Source organism: Uloborus diversus, chromosome 2, assembly GCF_026930045.1.
Source record: "Uloborus diversus isolate 005 chromosome 2, Udiv.v.3.1, whole genome shotgun sequence".
NCBI classification, from domain to species: domain Eukaryota; kingdom Metazoa; phylum Arthropoda; class Arachnida; order Araneae; family Uloboridae; genus Uloborus; species Uloborus diversus.
Window position 1 is genome coordinate 44,453,425 of NC_072732.1, and position 21,095 is coordinate 44,474,519.

Consider the following 21,095-nt stretch of genomic DNA (forward strand, 5'->3'; position numbering starts at 1 on the left):
CAGTAACACATACGGAACAGTAAAGTCAGACCAAACAACGTAAGTAGAAGCACAAATTTGTAAATTACAAATTTGTGCTTCTACTTACGTTTTTAGGTCTGACTTTACTATTCAGCACAAAGGTATTTATTTATCTTAACATACGGAACATTCTGATGAAACCCAGCAACAGATAACATGTGGACAGGATGAGTAATGGAGATAATTCCCCTTTTGTCTTCAAAATGTGCAAACGTTCTTTTTTTTTCAGAACTAAAACCTTATTAATTTCAAATGAACATGAAACACCGGCAGACCTCGTGGTAGCATTTCATAACCTTCCGCCACTGCCTTGTAAATACCAACTGGCTCATAAAATTCACTCTGATAACAGCAGATGGTTGCACCGTATTCATGAGTCGCAGCAACATCAGTTTCACCCTTCTAAAATTCTTATTATTTAAATCCAAGCTTTCGACTGTCTGTTATTGGGTCATTGTCTATTACTAGGTGCCGTTACCCTATTTAATTCTAAATGCAGTATTTTGGAAATTCTTTTGTTATAGAAAATCGCCCGTCAAGATAGGTCGAGTGAAAATTGCTTCTACATTTGAACGAAGCAATTGCATGTTTAAGGATATTTTGATATTTGAAATTTTAACCCTAACTCCAGTGGATGAACCGTAAACTCCAGTAGATAGCGTTCGTTGTTGACCACTTTTTCGTTTCTTCATTCTCCTAAAATGAGTCTTACCAGTAAAACAGATAAGATACCGGATCCAGTTCAGCCTCGTCAAAATAAAGCATCTCCCTGCATGCATGTCAAACATTACCAAAAAATATTATCAAATTATAATGCGTGGAGCGAGTTTTATTGTTGAAGGCGTCAGGAGCGTTACTCGATCCTTCGCTATTACATATATGAGGATTGTTTGTTTTTAGCTTACTTCTTCTGAATATTGCCAATCTGTTTAACAAGAAAAAAAAAATACACAACTTCTATTCTTTTTCGTTTTCTGCCCCATTTGCAACTGAAGCTAAGGTATTGTCATGAGAAATCTATAGTTTCTTTTTTCTTTTAAATTTCAAATAGGTATTTCTTAAAAAGTTAGAACAGGACTGTAAAAATTTATAATCAAGTACTAAAATATCAGAGACTGGAAAGTACAGATGAAGTGCATTAAATAATTTTAATTGTTCCTAGAGTCCTTGAAAATAAATAGATAAGTCATTGAAAATCCTAAGCAAAGTGGGGGCTCCAATTTTATTTCTTATCAAGTGCATAATTATGAATTGTTCAAATGGGCAGAATGTTACTCTCTTGTTACCTATTTCCTAAAACTGTACACCATTTCTTTTAAAGCATTTTTTACAATTGATCATTTTATATTTAATTCATTGTTGTATTTGTCGGTGGGTTGGATTGGCGATTAAAAATTAATTGTACCGAAAGCCAATGTGAGCAAGTAACAATGCATTGTCTTTTCTCCTCCCGCGCCCTTTCTCTCTGTCAACTGCTGTCATTGATTTTTCGAATCAAAAACAATTTTTATTGTATTATTTTAATTTTCGAAAGAGTATATAACTTTAAAAAAGCTTTGTTTGCCTATTTCTATCCTAATATTTCTGCATTTCCAACTACATCTTATAAGGCTTCAAAATGCAGAATTTTGTATCTATTTTTCAAAATTTCCTCCGGAGGAGAAACCCCCGGTCCCCCTACAATTGAGAATATTTTATACTCCACTTAAAGGGGAGTCATGTGTCACTCTCTTCATACCATTCCTCCTCTTTAGGTCAATCCAAACAGGACATCATTGTAAAAGGAACAAAGTAATCAAGTAAAAGTATTGCTGTATGTATCAGAGAAAAGAGACATAGTAAAGGGAAAAAAATAACTCTCTTACACCACTGAGAGAAACGTTATTAAAACTACAAAAGGGGCCCCATACCTAAAATGGCTTAGGGTCCCGTAAAGGCTAAATCCGGTCCTGGGCATGCCCTCCCTAATAAATAAATAAATAAACAAGTAAATAAAAATAAGTAAATAATAATGATATAAAGATTTCTAATAGTACAAGAAATATCTTTTCACAAGATTCAAAACAAATTTTCTTTGGAGCTAGTTTACATTCCATTTCAAATTAACATAATATTTTCACCTAAATAGCAATTTAATGTCTTAAAATCATATACAGGGTTAGCATAGAAGAATGTACCGGTTTTATAAATTTATATTTCTTAAACTAATACACTTAGCACTACAAATGATACATAAAGATAAACTGCGAAAGTTTTTTTTTTTTTTGAATGTAAAAAAACTACTTAAACGTGCCCGTTCCGCACTAGCGCAGCCAGAAATTCCTTCCTGAAGGAGTTTTCTGGTCACAACAGTCCTAACACGTGTATTAACTACTGTATTAGGATTGGCAACGATGTTAAAACCAAGACCTCTGGGACAGGGGGGGGGGAGGGTTACCCCCTTCGCTGCACCATTTACGTTCCGCAATGCTGGATTGGCCATGCAGATGATAATGATGATTTAGCCTTTATGCGTTGGCCAGCCAGATCCCCAAACCTAAACCATGTGATTTTTTTTAATGAGGTTTCGTCAATGTTTTCAAGAATTGAAAGATCGCACATGTGCAGCATTACGAAAAATTGACAGTGAAACAATCCAAAATGCATGTTATAAATGTGTGTCGCTTTATGAAAGGCGCGCAAAACTTTCACAGTTTATCTTTATTTTAATGTATCATTTATTGTGCTAAGTGTATTAGTTTATGAAATATAAATTTTTAAAATCGGTATATTCTTCTATGCTAACCCTGTATTTTTTTAATTTTTTTTGAAAGATAGAATCATTTAATAGAAAATTGCTTAAATAAGCCTCAAATAATTGTCATACTATGTTTTAACATGTTATTTTATAAAGCGCGTATATGGTATTCAAAAAAGACATCACATTTCTAACATTAATTAAAGGCATAAATAATTTTTTTTTTCTTTTACGTTAAAGAGAAGGACTTTTTAATGTAGAGCAGGGAATCTCGGAAATAAACTATAAATATTATACTTATAAATTTGTTCCAAACAACGTTTGATTTGTCAATGCTTGCAGTCGTATTGCGGTAATTATTTTAGTTTATAAGTTTTGTTTTCTTCCTTGATTGCAAATATATTAAAAAAAAAAGAGTTTGAGTAATTTAGGAAATGAAAAGCCGTTAATATGCTTTTTCTTATCGCAAAACAATTACCTTTTTTCACAATATCACGCATCGCTTGATAACTTATATCATTCATTTAAATGAAAAATATTTACCTAGATAGCATTAAAGATAAAATACTTTTGACAACTAATCAAGACTCTTTATCTCTTTCAAAGTCACTGGTTGATGTCGACATTAAGTTGAAAATATTGTCTTTGAAAATAATCTTCTTTCTCAGCATTATTTAAAACTAATTTTTAGTTAATAAACGTATATTATTTCTTATCTCATTCATAATTACTGAGAAAAAACTTCAGTGTAATATATTCTCGTAAACTATTTATAAATAAATAAGTAACGTATGGCTATAAAAACATTATGCAGATATCGATTTAGTTATTACGCATTAATTGCTCTAAAATAAGAGCTAAAAGAAAACTCCTGAAGGAAAGAAATTACCAGCAATAATGCTTTATTAGAGAAAAAATATATATATTTTACTTTGATTAAATCCCGCAATCCCGATCCCAAAACTCGCGGGGTTCCGCACGATATTTAGCGGGATTGAGTGCAAAATCCAGCGGGATTTTCGATACCGCAAAGATTTTGCATGCAAACGTTTCACAATTTTTGCCGTCCATAAAAAGAATATTTTTACAAGTATCATCTGAAATTTTAATCACGTTCCTGGCTATCTGCAATAAGAGCAAGGAAAACTTTGTCTCATATGACGAACGGTAGATTTACCATTCAAGAAAACAATAAAAATATAGTATATTTTTCCGAGAATGAATTGGTATTCACGTTCGAGGTTTCAATGTTCATACGTTCAGCAATTGCGAAAATGCGAAAAAATTATAATCCTTTTCGAAGACCATTCCTAAATATTGAAACTCAGAAAAATGCGCTTCAGAAGAAATTGAGTAAGAGCATTGTAGAGTGAAAAATCCGCTGGTTTAGCCTGAATGCAATGTTGAAAAACTTTTGTCAAATTAAGGGATGTGCTTGAAGCCTTTTAATTTACTAAAAGTGCCCAATATATTTTTTCCAAAGCAATGGCAAGTCTGACATTTTATATTTTTGCGCGCTAACCTCAAGGGAGAGCCTGTCGACGTCTTGTCGTCGTAGAGCTGATAATATAAATGTGGGTGGTACCTTGAAAAAATTATACTGGGTAAATTAGCTTTACAATCTTCAATATTCGGCACGACTCTGAAAGAGGTGACAGAAACTTGGATGGAACACTAGATGACTCACATGACAGTGCAGTACGTTAAGCTGATCAAGTTTTTGATAGTCTCTTAGGCGTCGGAACCGGGGGAGCTGGGGGAGCTTGAGCTCCCCCTGGAATATATCAAACCGGCTCAGCTCCCCCGGAAAATTCCAGCACTGCAGCTTATTGCCATACATTGATTTCCTCAAACCTGATTTCAAAAATGTGATCTGCCTTTTCCAGGAATTTCGGAATTTCCACCCAATAAGCAAGAAAAGCAGGGGACAGACGGAGTGGTCAGTGCACTTGAATTCACCTTCACCCTTTTTTTACTGTTAAAACATCTTTTGATTCCAGAAATGCGGAAAAGTGGGCTCTACCCCGCGGCCTGCGAAAATCAGTACCAGTACCAATATGGATTTGCTCCCCACCTTGAGCTCGTGTTTCGGCTTTCGAGAGCGGCATTGCAGTTCAGTTCATATTCTTATTAGTTTTGCATGCGGTTTTTTTTTGTCCAATGCTGTGGCGAATCCAGAATTTTGTTCTGGGGACGACTGAGGTAGTTAAAATTCTTGCTGAGGTGTCCTTGTCATTACCAAAGTTTATCGATGTAAACGAAAGTGTTCTGCATCATTATCTGCTATCTAGGGGTGTTAATGACTAATGAATCTTTCTGAGTTACATTTGAAATTATCTAAAATTTGGTATTCAGTGTTAAAACTCTAAATTTTAAATGTATATTTAAAGTTTTTTCATTCGTTTAGACATATTTATTATGCAATTTGAAGGCAAAATTTTCAATTCTTGTTAAGGATGCAAAACAATTACGCTGACAAGGTGATGTAAATGAAATAGAAGAAAGAAAAGCTGAAAGATGTTAAACAAATAGTGAAAAACAGCGAGAAAGAAGACAAAATTTTAAGAATTGATATTAAACACGAAAATTAAAGAGAGAGAAAGGAAGAAAAACAAGTAGTTATTATATCTACACTTTTTTCTCATTTCCTTCTTTCAGTGAGTAAATGTATAAATATTTGGAACAGGTAAGGAAAAAGTTCAGAAATTTGAAGGGAAATTTCGGAAAACTAACTCTCCTGTTACTATCGCAAATTTGTGTATCAACCTTAAGAAGAGCGAAAACAAATTAATTGATAAAGATAGAATGGATGTAGGAAGTTATATATATATATTTTTTAACATTAAGATGCATAGACAGAGGGTGAAAGAATTAATTTCTGGTATGGGGGTGGCTGCAGCCTCATAGCCCCCCCCCCTCGGATTCGCCATTAGTCCAATGATCACAAAAAGAGATAATAATGAGCCAGTTTGGTATTTAAATATGAATAACATGGAAGGTGCTCCAGACATGACTGAAAAAAGGTTACTAAAGTTGTTTGTACTTGTTCAAATAATGTTGAACTTGTTCAAATAATTTCAACTCTCCAAAAACTTACAGTGGCTCCCAAAAGTATTCGTACACTTACGATTTTCAATGAAATACGCCATTATCGATTCGTTAAAATTAATATTTTGGAACGGATATTTAATTATAAGATCTATGATTTATTTTTTAACAAGACTACATGAAAATTGTTAATAACATAATAAAACTTGATTTTTAAAGAAATCAATAATCAAAAAGTGCCAGAAACTTGACCTCACAAAAGTCTTTGTACACTTTGAAAAAATGTCGAAAAACTAGTAAATAATCTAACTTTTTACTAAGTTATTATTTAGTAGAATATCATGCAGTATCAGCAACAGCTTTTATCCGTCTGGGAATAGATTTCATTGTTTTTTTTCTTTCTTTTTGAACAATTTCTGAGTAAGTGTTCAGCAGCACTTCAAGTCTTACTGCTTCTAATTCGTTTTCCGTTTTAATAGTGTATTTTCGTAACATATCCACCAGATATCTCCAAATATGTTCTATTAAGTTTAAATCTGGCGGTTGAGGAGATATTTCTAAGCTTAATGACAATATTTGAGGCACCAAACGCAAAACGTGTGCTTCTTATCAATATCTTGATTAAAAAAAAACGAGGTTGTTTCCGATTGCCAAATTTTGGGCTAATAATTTAAAATTGTTTTTAAAAATATTTCACTGAACAGCATGATTCATCGAAAAATTTCAAACTTCCAAGTCCTGCACCCTCATACAAGAACACCTTCACCGTCCTGATTAACTGATCCCAACTAAGTTCTTTAGATTTAATTTCGCATTTTTTTCTATTTACAATTATGCAACAATTTAACTCAAAATGTTGAATTAATTTTTATCTTTAAGTAAGACGTTGTTCCAAAATGTTTTGAGCTTATTTATCATTGATTTTACGGCGAAAAACGTAAGCTTTCTGTTTTTCGTGCGAACAAGAAAATTTCTGCAGGAAGAGGTCCCATTTAATCCAGGTAATCAGAGAACTTGGCGAATAATTTTAGGGGAAAATTAAACGAAAATGTTTCATTCAATTCTGCAGAAAATTTTTCATCACTCAAAGATGTATTTTTCATAATTTTTTTTAACTGTAAATCTCCGATTACGCTTTGTTAACTTTGCATTTGACATTTTCTTATACCTTGTTTTCGATCCGATTCTTGTCTTGAAAGCATTTTATCAAGCACTTCACTATAGAATGGCATAAATTAACTAATTTAGAGACATTTCAAACCAATTTACGGCTACTGAGAGACAAGAAACATCAAATTTCGAATTGTGTTTTTGGTTTATGCGCATAGCTGCCATTTTAAAATAATAAGCAGAATATTAGGTCATAAATAAACAAAAAATTAAAGCCAAATGACTTTACAGTGTGTCATCACAATATAAAAATAATAAAAAAACAACTTATGATAATTTTAATCATGAATTTATTCGAAAATATTTCAGTGTGCGATGACTTCTGTGGCGTATTTTTTTCTCTGACCCTTCGTCTTTTTATTTTTGAAATTTGCCAAATCAGGCAATATTTAAAAAAAAAAAAAAAAAACTACTGGGTGTTATTCAGAATGGCATAGGAATAGTGTGAAAAAAAAATGGAATTCATATTCGAATTCAGTTTTGCGTTATTTTGATTTTACTACAAAATTTCAAGGTGCACGAACACTTTTGGGAGCCACTGTATCTCATTTTAAGTTATCTGACCCCTCAGATTATAATTTACAAAGTTACAGTTATTCTTGTTTTCTGAGCAATCACGATTGCTTATTGCTTTCATTTGACTGTTTTGATGTGCTATCATTTTATTTTCCCGCCAGCACCCTCTGCAGCACCACCGTCGACCGGATCCTCACGATGCTGCTCCTCTAGCGAAAACCATCTCCAGGTAGCGTCAATATCCTACACTTACACGCATACATACACGCACGTACAAACAAACACATACACACACACCTACACACAACTACTCACACACTCATGCCTGCACACAGACACAAACACATATGCCTACACCCACATACACATCCCCCCTACCACAAACACTCATACACACAACTACCCACACACTCATACCTGCACACAGACACAAACATATTCCTACACACACATACACATTCCCCCCCCCTACCACAAACACTCATACACACAACTACCACACACTCATACCTGCACACAGACACAAACACACACGCCTACATACACACACACACTCGTGATTGCGAAAAACATAATTTGAATTCCAGGTGTCAAAATTCAAATTAATTTTTTTTTCTCAAAATTACGATTTTTTCAACACTTACGATATATTTTTATGCCAAAATTGTTACCTTTCATCTATTATTGCAGAAAAAAAGCCAACAATATTTTATAGTTTCTATCAAAGACTAAAAGACTTCAAACTAAAAATTTATCTGAACAATATAATATATAGTGAACAATTCATTTTAACAGATATCCAACGTTCTGTTTTTCCACCCTCCTGTTTCATCTATTCCCCTTTTTCTAGTTCTCAGAAAATAAAAAAGTCTTCTAAATGCTACGCTGTCGAAGCCTCCCCTTTCCTCCAAAATTATTACAGAGCGCCTCAAATTTTGTTTTCAAGGCTCAATTCCCTGAAAATTTCCGGAAGAGAGTCCTTTGAATGCCTTGCCTTCCAACAACATGGGAGATTATGTAATATTCCGTTTTTGGGACTTCAATTTCAAAAAAATTGCTGGACCCCTAACGCCAACAAATATGATTCACAGTCGCGTTTTTCAGCAACTACAATTTTCGAAAAAAATTAAGAAGAAACCTCTGAACTTTTTCTGATTACATCATCTGATTATTCCATGAAAAATCTCTATTAGGACTTCAATTTTTAAAAAATTCCAGAGTAGAGCCCTAGTACAGCCTTTTCCCCTGCCATCATTGAAGGTTGTCTACAATTACGTTTTTAGAACTTCTAATTCGAAATATTGGAACGGAGATGTAAATCGTTCGAAAAATCGATCGAGGACAATTTTTCGAGTCATATTTTCACTAAAGGCAACACATATGGTATATAATCGCGTTTTAAGACATTAATTTTGAAAATTTTTCAGGGAGGGTATTCGAACCTTTTCTCCCCTTAACATTATCAAAGATCACCTATAAGTTCGATTTTAGAACAAGAATTTTGAAAATTTTCCGGGAGAGACCCAAAACACCTCTATTTCTACGTGCTCATCTTCGAGTACTAACCGACTCCTTTTCAAAACCAGAAGTTTAATCACCTCATTCTCTCCATAAACAATTGTATATATACAATATTCAATAAGAGATGGAAGCTTCGAAGCCAATTTTTTATGGGGAAAAACGTTTAAAAGCCTCCCTCCCCCCCAAAAAAAAAATTCTGGTTGCGCCTCTGCTTCTGTCCCTTAGATTCCAGACACTTCTTATACTGTGTCCCAGCTCCCCCTACTTCTACAAAGTTCCTACGCCTCTGCGTGAGAGTGAGGGGCAAAATTATCAAAACTATTCAGAAACTTTCATTGATACTGCGACCAAGCCAACGTTCACCCCCCACTGTAACGAATCAAATGCACTGACGTAATAACCAACGTTAATGAAGCAACAAGGCAAGGTCAATCGGATGGAATAATACACAAATCAAACAGACATCGTTTTTGTCCGAAATTTGAAGTTCATGAGAAAAAACTCTTAACATGACCCCCATAAGAGAAAAAAAATCTATTTTAGAAGGTGGTCAAGTTTATGGGGATATTTTTGTAAATGTCCATAATTATTTAATCTGAGTAAAACCAACTGCAGGGAAGCCACATCACGCGTTTTCATCAGCCCCATTATTTTTAGCGCAAAAATCTTTTCCGATCCCGTACGAGCGATGCTTTGTTAAGACGCATTGGACTGTTTTAAAGTACGATTTTGCTTACCAAATGATTGTCGCTCATTGAGATGTGACTTTGTAGTACTTTACAACTGGTGTACGGAGTTCGAGATAAAGACTAATTCATGTAACAAAAGCAGTCCTTCCTAAAAAGCAAATTTTTATTTTTGACATAAAAATTTAATTTTTTGAAAATTTAAGTCAATCCCGCGGGATTGGCTCCTTACAATCCCGAAATCTCGCGGAACTGAGATTGGCGCGGGATTGGAAACCCTAGTATAGATAGACGAATAACCACACATTTTAATTACTCTGAAACGGTTATTCAGAAACCGTTTGCTATCAACTCAAAATTAATTAAAAAAGGTGATTTTTTTGTAATATTATTTGTGCATGTAATTATCGTAACTAATCATTTTTAGAGCAATTGTTGAATACACCCCAAAAAACACCTTTAATCGCAATTAATAAGATGATTGATTTGCAATACATAATGCTTCGAGGTTATTTTTTTTCCTCTAAATAACCTTACCTTTAAAATAATCAAACCTGATACGCTAATCACAATGCTTTATCATAGCTTAATGTATGAATTTTCAGAAGTTTTTTTTTTTTTTTTTTTCATAATTTAATGCTTTTTTACCGATTTTATCCCTTTACTAAACAATATGGAAAGAATTCCTCTCAATCAGATAGCAAACCGACGTCAAAATCGGTGGTACCATATGAAATTGAAATTTTGAGTGAAAAAACAAACATGCATTTGATGGACGATTTACTTCAAAACCAAAAACCAGTATCGACAGAGTGGTGTAATGATTAGACGCTGGCCTCTTACGCACAAAACCGCAGGTTCGAACTTAGCTCCAGTCGATGGATTTTCAAGGTACAGAAAATTGGCAATGTCCATGGCGTATGATTCTGAAGATCCCTCGAGTACTCTCGTTTGGCATGGAGTGCTCTTGGGAAAGAAAATTCTTGTGCAATTTCGTATCGAAAAGAGCCTAGGTGCCTCTAACTGTTGGGGAAATTGGGCGTAAAATTTATCGTGGTAATTGTATCTGCCGATAGTGGACCCGTGTGAAAGAATGGACGCTACACTATATCACCAAAAGTATTAGGACACTTTCAAAAGTTCATTTGTTTCGGATTTTTCGCGAAATGAGAGATTCATTGTTCTATTACTTTTTCCACATGAACAGCATGCTTCAGCTGTTCTTTTCCAATAAAAAGTAAATCCCCCCTTTCATTTAGGGGACCGGCAAAATATTGAGAAAACAACAGAAGCATTTTGATCATTCTTCATTGTAAACAGCTGGTAATAAGCTATAAATTTCAGAAGTAAGTTTACGAAATATGCAAAATTTATTTTTATATTTTCGTTAAAGTATCACTTGTATTCACGAAGATATAAATAATTTTTGCAAAAAGACATATTTTCTTGAAGGTTTTTGCAGATTTTTCCGTCCCTTCTTACCAAACTTGTAGAAAATTTGACAGCACACAAGATGAATATAAAACTAAAATTAGAGATTAAAATATAGAAAATTTGATGAAATATGAACTTTTAAAGAAATCGTTTCACAATGCATGCGTGAAAGATAGCGATTTATAAACTTCATAATTTAAAACCCAAGAAGATCCCCCAACTCATAATGAAACTCCAGTTGAATATCTTAAAAATATACGAGGCGTGTTTCTAAAGTAAGGTACGTTTTGAAAAAAAAAAAAAAAAGAACGACTACAGATAGAGCAAAGAAATTTATTGCACAAAAATCTACCACCCTTACGCTATTTTTCGACATTGCTCCCGTGACTTTTCCAAGCATTTTTCATAGCGTGGTACAGGTTTTTGTATACCTATTAGTACAAAGTTGCCGCCTGTGTAGTCAATCATGAAGATGTTACAGGGCTTTGGCTGGGACGTTTTTGAACATCCTCTGGTCTGCCCCCACCTCGCTCGTAGCAACTTTCATTTGTTTCGGCATCTAAAGTCTTTCCTAGGTAGTCTGTGGCACAACAGGAATAATGATAGTTCACAGAGAACATGTTACAACATTAAAATAGTCAGTCATCCAACGTTATGAAGCACAAAAATTACAAATGATTGCAGACACGTGTTTTGGTGTTACAAGGAACACCTTCTTCAATGCAAACACGTGTCTGCAATCATTTGCAATTTTTGTGCTTCATAACGTTGGATTACTGACTATTTTAATTTTCAGCACAAAGGTATTTATTCGTTATCATGTTACAACATGTTTGACTACACAAGCGGCAATTTTCTACGAATAGGTATACAAAAACCTGTACCACGATATGACTAATGCTTGGAAAATCACAGGAGCAATGTCGAAATATAGCGTAAGGGTGGTAGATTTTTGTGTAATAAATTTCTTTGCCTTATCTGTACTCGTTCTTTTTTTATTTCAAAACGGATCTTACTTTAAAAACGTCCCTCGTAAAACGATATCAGCAATCTAATGAGACGAATTACAATTATTCTTGGATAGGGGACGCATTGTGAGGAATCATTCGCAAATAATCTGTTTTTATCTAAATCAACTTGAACGATTGCATGCTTTGAACTCCCCCTTGATTGCACTCCCCCTTGCTATTCCTCACCAATCCAAGAATTATTGAAATTCGGCTCATTAGATTGCTGATATCTTTCTGAATTTTTAAGGCATTGAGCTAAAAGTATATTATGAGCTGTGGAATCTGTTTCCGTTTTAAGAAGGCTGTAGATTGCTATCCTCCGTACATGCTAAGGGAAAAATTAATAGCTTTAAACATTCATATTTCATTAAATTTTCAATATTTTAATTTCAAATTTTAGAACTATGTTTTTCTTGTATGCTGTCAAATTTTCTAAAAGTTTGGTAAGACGTGACGGAAAACCTGCATGTTACAAGCGAAAAACTTAAAAAAAAAAAAAAATGTTCGTTTTCGTTCTTTCTCAATTTGTTGCTGGTCCCCTTAATGTACGGGTGATTTACTTTTTATTGGGAAATGACAGCTGAAGCATACCTTTTTCTTGACACAAGTTACAGAACAATTAGTCTCTTATTTTTCGAAGTGCCCCAACACTTTTGGTGACAAAGTGTATACCGGGGGATCAACTAGATCTTTAAAGGCCTCTAAAGCAACCCCATTAGAAAGGCACTTCAAAACCAGCTGAATACAAATTATTCCAATCCGTAAATAAGTTGGCTTTTTTTTGTAAATTGGTAATTTAAAAATAAAGCAAAAATTAAGTCGTGCACCAAATATTTTTTTGAACAAAAAAAAAGTTTTTTGGAAAATTTAAGTGAGCAGAGCAAGAAATGCTTTTTGTTTCTCCTGTAAAATTTTTTAAAATGTTCTTATCTGGTTTGGTACTGTCGCGTCAAATGCTGTTTATTGAGTGCTCGTTGCATGCAATTAATTCCGTCATAAAAAATTATCCGTACTATTTCTGATAATCTCTCGCTCGCCGTCTATTTATATTTCCACTGCCAATAATTTGAAACATGCGTTCTTCTAGTGTGTTATCATTGAGCGCAATTTATATTTCCCTGTCATAAATGCACTCCTTCAAAGGGTTTTTCTCTTATGAATAGATAGCAGCTCTCAAAGCAATGTTACTGCAATAGAGAACCAAAAACTCTGCACTCGATAATCCATTGGGAATCTAGGAAACTCGGTCACATTCTGGCAGGACGAAAAGCCCTGCGCGAACCTCAGAGGTGCGAACACATCTTGAGCGAGCATAACCGAATCCGGCATTTTCCTCAACTAGGCCAGGTTTCGGTCCACATTAGCCCAAGTTTTCGGGGGGTTTGACTATGTGAAATTCATTCTAAGAAATTTGTCGTTCGTTGTAAAAGTGGTCTATCTCCATATTTTAAATATGCGCTTGGTAAATGGTATCACATTTAGTTATGCCTTTTAGTATAAAAGCAAAGTAAAGTACTTTTTGAAAGATAGATATTTAATGACTAATAGTTGCTAAACTATAGAACTGCTGAACTGAATAGTTGTATGAATGTTGCTAAACTGAATAGTCGTATTTTTTTCCTAAGGAAAAATTTGCAAAAAAAGGCTTTATGATAAGGCGTAGTAAAATCATTTGCAGGGAGATACAACACTTTTACAATGAAACGACACAAACCTCGCCTAGAACTCCCGTATTGTTCAAAATAAACATTAAATATAATTCAGCAAATTTGTTCTTCAGGAAAAAAAAAAAAAAAAAAGATTACCCACATTCTTTATTGAGCAATCACGAATTGCTTATTAAACTCACTTGACCGAGGTTGATGTTGCTGAAATGTTTCAGGTTACCATTGCAACGAGAATAAGTCTAGCTCATTGTTTTAATTTTTATTAAGAGGTCAAACTTTTGTCGTCATGGTTACAAATCGTCTGCGTTCATTCAATGCTTAACTTAAGCAAATTTTACTTAAAAAAACGGGGGGGGGGGGAGGTACGAAACAGGGAACCCCGCTCTGCTATGCCATCTAGGGCTTCCAGAGAACGGACCTTTCGGCCGGGGCCCCCTTACCCGTAAGGGAACGAGAACTAAACCACTTACGACTCTAGACACCGTGGACCCAGGTACGGACCTGACTCCGGTGGTGCCCATTGCCTACTCACTGTTCCACTCGATAGCCATTGGGCAGATACAAATCTGCTCAAACGCAAGTAAAGAGTGGTCGTTTTACATACGTGGATGCTACACCATCGTAAAACCCTCCCCATTTACCCGGGCTTGGGACCGGCATAGGGACGGGCCCGGTCCCCCAAAGACCAGACCCCACCTACGGCTGGGTTGGGGGGGGGGGGGGGGGAGGTGTAAAATTATGTCCTTTACGAGCGCAATCACTCCTGGGTAGAGTCTATGCCCTACACACACACCACTACACACATCTGCACACACACGCCTTACACCAACACGCAAGTAAACATACACACACACGCCTACACACATACACACACATGCTTACACACATACATGCAAAAACTCCTACACACATACATGCACACACTCCTGCACACATACACACACATCTGCACACACAAGACCCAACGATTGGGATCCTATCAGGGGCCGTTCATTAATTACGTGGGGGCCCGAGGGGAAGGGGGGTTGGAAAAATCTCTACATCCCCTTACTTGAGGAGGGGGGATCAAACCTAATTTTAATCTTACGTAATATTTTCCAGGTCGATATTTTATATTAGAAATCGCGCGGTCAAGTGGTTTGGCAGGGATCACATTTCATTTGTGTCTGGAAGGTAAAAAACGTATTAGGATGAGTTATTTTTACTTGTTTTACAAAGAATGAACAATGTAAAAGATATTAAAAGAATTGCATTATATATGTTAGGTTTTATTTTTAATTATTATTTATTATCGCATCATATATAAAAACAATGTCAGAAAAACATTCAGCCTAGATTCCAACTTTTTAGTAAATATTTCTTTACACAAAAAGTTTTAATTTAATAATAGTAAATTTAATTAGTTAATTTTAGTTTCGTTACTTTATTATTTTGAAAAACAAAATAGAATCTTACGTAAGAATAGGGGGAGGGGTTTGAAAAATCTTAAGTACTCTTACATAGAGGAAGGGGAGGGGTCAAAATTGCTAAAATCATCCTTACGTAATTAGTGAATGGCCTCTCACAACTCGTGATCGCAAAAAACATAATTTGAATTCCAGATGTAAAAAACTCAAATATAATTTATTGTATTTTATTTCATTTCTGTTGTTTTAGCATTAAATACAAATCATATGAAGAAAACCTTATGTTTTCGATCAAAAATTCAGATGTCTCGTTTTGAGGAAAGAAATATATGGTAATCTTACACACCCAAGAGTACGGTAAATGCAATATGAGCGTTTTATTCCAGAACAATAAATATTGACGTTAAAATCTCGGACAATAAACGCCAGCGACAAGTTTATTGAATTCATGCTCTTTCTGCGTTTATCAGATAAGAGATCTACATGCTGATAATTCTCTTATTATCTGAAAGCTGCTCAAAAATAAGATGACATTTTATAGCTTCAAGAAGACATTTTAATGCTGCAAATAATATTTTAAAGTCAAATTATCCAACTTAAATTAACAATAATGTTGAACATATTTAATGGCGTTTCGGTGTGTGAGATTCTCAGATTTTGTTTAATTGTTGCGATTGGAAATATTGTCGTAAAAGTGTTTTATAAAAGGAGGCAATTTGTTTCTTTGGTTAACAAAATACCAGCTCTTAAGCTGAGAACTTATCATTTCTTGGGACATGTTCATGCAGCTTTATACGTCAGACTTTATAAGAGAATATTTCCACCTCATGTATGTAAGTATATCTTTGTTTTGTAGAATAAATAATATTCATCAATTAAATGCAAAAATGATAAAAGGAAAATAATTCTTATTTGCTGTATTAGTTGTTACTATGATTAAATAATCGCCAAAACACAAAATTTTGAATTTTCAATGTAGCTGAAAAATAAGTCTAAACAAAGTAACTGTCATATGGAATATAAAAATCTAAGGAAAATGACACTGTCCAATGAATTAAAAATGAATTCGGCAGATTACGAGAATTTCGTACTGATATTTATACCAATGGCGCTCAACCATTTTTTTACCCTAAGGCCGTACTCATATTACGATGAATCTTGCGGGCCGGAGCACAGATTAAATTTAAATACGTATGTCCAAATGTTTCTGGAGAACATTGGAAAGGGAAGAGAAATTAAAAACCAAGAGTCGTTGGTATCATTGCTACGAGCTTATTTTATTAAAACGAAGCTTCAAACTGTTTGTTTAGAAACCAATTTCTGACAATTTCTCAAATTTCGGCAATCAATCTTAACACTGTATGATGATGATGATAGGTTTTTTTTTTTGAAAGGTCACAGAACATAGTTTTCCATGTATGACATTTGACAAAACGACGGGTCACATGGATCAATCATTCGAGGGTCTCATATTCCACGTGGATCGCACGTTGGGCACCTCTGTACTAATGCATATAGCTCATACAGTTCAAAAAAAGTTATTGCGCTATGTTTGCAAGAAATGAAATTGTATTTGTAATTTACCCGATTCGTTTTAGTGTCAACTTTAAAGAAAAAAAGTCTTGATTTAAAGTTATTACGATAGCAAATTTACAAAATTACAATTGTTGTCAAACGTGTATCTTTTAAAAGAAGAAATTTTAAGAGCTTGTTTCTGGTCGTTTCAACTACAGTTGGGGCAAGAATAACCTGTCAGCGTCAAAATGCTGAGAATAGGATCTGCGTAGCCATTACAACGCTGCCAGGTTAGGTGTGCCCCAACAATAGTTATCGAAAATAATATTTACCGGCCTACTCAGACCAATAAGGATCACTAAAAATAATAACATGTGACTCCTCAATTAATAACCGATGGTTTTGACAAAACCAGAAATAGAAAAAATTTTCCTGGATTTTTATACGAGTCGCATAAAAGTAAATATTTCTCAAACGATAATTTTAAAGAGTATCCTGTTTCTACAGATGATTTCTTGGGATTAACTGGATACATGTATTTATTCAAAAATGAGAGTCTTGCAAATCTGTGGCAGTTCTACCGACCGTTTGTAGTTGTCTACAAAGCAGATTCTGTTGAAGTAAGCTTTTATATATAAAATATTATTATTCCGAAATATATTGACGGCTTTTCACGGAATATACACTTATGTGCAAAAATTAAGGACGAAGTCGAAAAATTGGCATATCAGCTGAACGAAGAGGCAGAGCGGACAGAAAGACCAATCAGGAGATTAAGTAAGGTGATGTACGGTAGCACATGCGTAGATATGCAGGCAGACCTGGAGGGGGGAGTGTCTGAGTAGTATAAAGCATGTTGTCGGTGTAAGATCAGTATTTCTGGCAAATAGATTGCACGCCGTATAGCAGTTAAAATCACATCGAGTTGCTGCCTCAGCGAGAAATGGCGAATAATCAATCTGTTAGACGACATCTGGATGCTTTTACCCGAGGTCGAATCATTGGGAAGTTGGAGGAAGGCCGCAGTGTGACAAGTGTGGCTGCAGAGTTCGGAATTGCTCACAGCATTGTTTCACGACTTTGGAGATAATTTCAAACTACAGGAACAGCTATCCAGGGGATCAGTAGTGGTCGTCCTCGAGGAACCACACCCGCAGATGACCGGTATATTGTCTTACAGGCCAGAAGGAACAGGCGGCAGACAGCGGGAGAAATCGCTAGACAAACGACACAGGCGACTGGACGACCGATATCACGTTTTACCGTGGCCAGAAGACTGCACGGTGGTGGTCTGTTTGCACGAAGCCCTCCCTATACGGTGTGTACCTCTAACGCCTGCCCATCGGAGAAGGCGTTCCCTGTGGTGCCGGGAACACCGGAATTGGAGAGACAATGAATGGGGACGAGTGCTCTTTACAGATGAGAGCAGATTCAGTCTGAGTTGCGATTCTCATCGCATACTCATCTAGAGAGAGCGGGGAAGCCACAATCATCCCTCGAACATCATTGAAAGGGACAGGTATGGAGGTCGCGGTGTTCTCGTTTGGGGAGGCATCATGCTTGGTAGTCGTATAGACCTTCATATCTTCGACGCAGGTTCAGTCAACGGGACCCGTTATTGTAACGAGATTCTTCTTCCATATGTGCGTCTTTTTAGAGGCGCTATGGGTCCGCAGTTCCTTTTCATGGACGACAATGCACCATGTCATCGCACAGTAGCTGCCGAATAGCTCTTAGAGAATGAGGATATTGAACGTATGGATTGGCCGGCACGATCTCCAGATCTCAATCCCATCGAACATGTATGGGATTTTCTAGGCAGACGCTTGGCAGCTCGTACCTTACCACCAGTAACGATTCGGGAGCTGCGATTGGCGCTGCAAGACGAATGGGCAGCAATGCCTCAACAACTCATTGACTCCCTCATTCTCAGCATGGGCAGACGCTGTGAAACCTGCCTAGCAGTCGGGGGAGATCATATCCCCTACTAAAGACCGGATGTTTCTTGCTGGACACCCATCACAGGGATGTTTCGGCCTTCAGTCGCATTGCGCTCCATGCTACTTTTTCAATAAAGCTTCTTTTTATCCCTCTGATTTCTCTTTTAGTAAGTGTTGCTTACATTACACATGTCCTTACGTATTGGGGATCTTACGGTATTAAATGTGTTGATTTGGAAAGCTTTTGTACAAAGTTATATTGAAAAAACGTCTCGTCCTTAATTTTTGCACACCAGTGTATGGTTATCTAAATTGCCGGGAAAAGTTATTTCAAATAAACGTGTTGTAGCAACGGCATCCTTTTTTTTTAGTCAGTGATGGAATTGTTTCTAATATTTGTAGAAGGGGGGGGGGAATTTTTCTCCCCAAAAATATCTTATTTAAGGTAGACGAACACTGTAAATATTTTTCTTCTATATTCATTGCATTTTTCTAAAATTTAAAATGATTATTTAATTTTACATAAATAACACATTTTGACAGTTCATACGTTGAAAAACATGTTTTAACGGTTTTTTCCAGCAAAAATTATTTTTTTCTTTAAAAAATACTGCTTCCTTAAAACTTTCAACGTATCTCCTTTTTGTTAATTTTTAAAACCGTTTGTGTCTAACTCTTCCTTAGATACAAGATATTGATATAACCCTCCAAATTCGAAATAATTACCTAAAAACAGGTTTTGTAGCTAATTTGTATAAAGTTTCCCTCGAAAAAAGTGGTTTCCGTCTCCTTGCATTAATTTAATCATTATTAAATTAATGTAAGGTGACGTAAACCCATAGGGTAACAGTACCAGTAATAGACAGTCTTAAGTTTGAATTTGAATAATAAAAATTTTAGGCGGGTAAAACTGATGTTGCTGCGACCCATGAATACGGTGCAACCGTCTAGTGTTATCAGAGTGAATTTTATGAGTCAGTTGGTAGTTACAAGGCAGTGGTGGAAGGTTATGAACAGCTACCGCGAAGTCTGCCGGTGTTTCATGTTCATTTCAATTTGTTAAGGTTCTAGATCTAAAAATAAATAACTTTTGCACACAGTTTGAAGAGAAAAGGGGAATTCTGTTCATTACTCACCCTTTCTTGATCCTGTATCTGTTACTGGGTATCATCAGAATAGTCGATGTCTGTTACTGGGGGTGAGACCTTTCTTCGAAATTGAGCAAATACAAATAGAATTAACTAATTCAGAGGATTCCGAAGCAGCCAAGCGTTAGATAAGACTAGCAAAAATACCCGGCGTTGCCTGGTTTAGCAATAATTATGAGAAACAATGGTTACTTGCATTTGTTTTCTGTTTTAAGTGAAAGAACTTAAAACACACCTTTTTGACGTGATTTAAAATATAGCTTCTTCTTTACTCATAAAACTAAAGTAACAGTAAGTAAAAAGAGCAAAATAGTATTCATTTAGAAAAGAAAACACGAAATTTAAGCGTATACAAATTTGAAGAATTTCCGAAATATGTGAAATTAAACTTCACATGTTTAAAAAGATTTATCAGTTAATACTTATTTTTTTTTACATGGAGTCTTACCTTCTCTGTATGTCTATTGAAGAACGAACTGTTTAAAAAAATGTTGCCGCGCGCCCGTGATCCCCTTAAACTTGCCTTAGTTATTTTGGAAACTTTTAATTATTGTGGGTTGGTGCGATTTAAAATGTTACCGAATTTGCGGGAATCGTTTTGGGATACCTTGGATAATGCTCCCCCTCCTTACTTTGTAAAACGTTATGTTACTAATTTTTGTTCAAGAGATATTGTCGCCATATGCTAAGATAATTTTGGTCACCATAAAATGGCGCTAAACAATTTCATCCGAAATGTTTCCAAAATAAGTAGTACAATTTGGCGATGGTTTGAATTTGTGCACAAAGTCACATTAATGGAACTTTTTGTGCTGTTTATGGATTTGCCTAATTTGGTTGCTGGATTATTTTACAGTAAAAAAAGTTTTTAAAGATTCTTTGATTGACGATATTTTGTTTACATGGTGAAAGCTGGCAAACATTATTACGTAGTCTTTGACTTCAAAACCGCGACAGTTGAAAAAACTGCCAAATGCATCCGCTACTGAAATCTTTCTGCATAAATTTTGGCGAGGTTTCTGCTGTTAGATTGGATAATGATTAAAAAATCCAATCAGCACAAATAATTAAAAAAAAACCCCATTAATTACACTAAAGTTCCGTTTGGAAAATAATCAACCAAATCTAGTTATTATCAGCCAATCTTGGGGAAAAAACGTTACTTTAAGACTTGACTTGAGAAAAGCCTCAAACAGTCAGACGAAACACAAAAACATTCAACAATTCTAACTATGAACTGGGAGTTGAGATGATACACTAAATAATGAATTGGGTT

The 21,095-nt window shown here is 35.2% G+C and overlaps 1 protein-coding gene across 1 annotated transcript in view; it reads left to right on the forward strand.

The window, feature by feature from the left end:
• Nucleotides 1-21,095, forward strand: part of LOC129216283 (uncharacterized) — a 107,257-nt gene that overhangs the window by 51,694 nt on the left and 34,468 nt on the right. The window contains exons 12-13 of the mRNA XM_054850493.1: nt 15,863-16,049; nt 17,239-17,351. Of these exons, the coding sequence (XP_054706468.1) occupies nt 15,863-16,049; nt 17,239-17,351 (300 nt within the window). The remainder of the gene's footprint in view (nt 1-15,862; nt 16,050-17,238; nt 17,352-21,095) is intronic.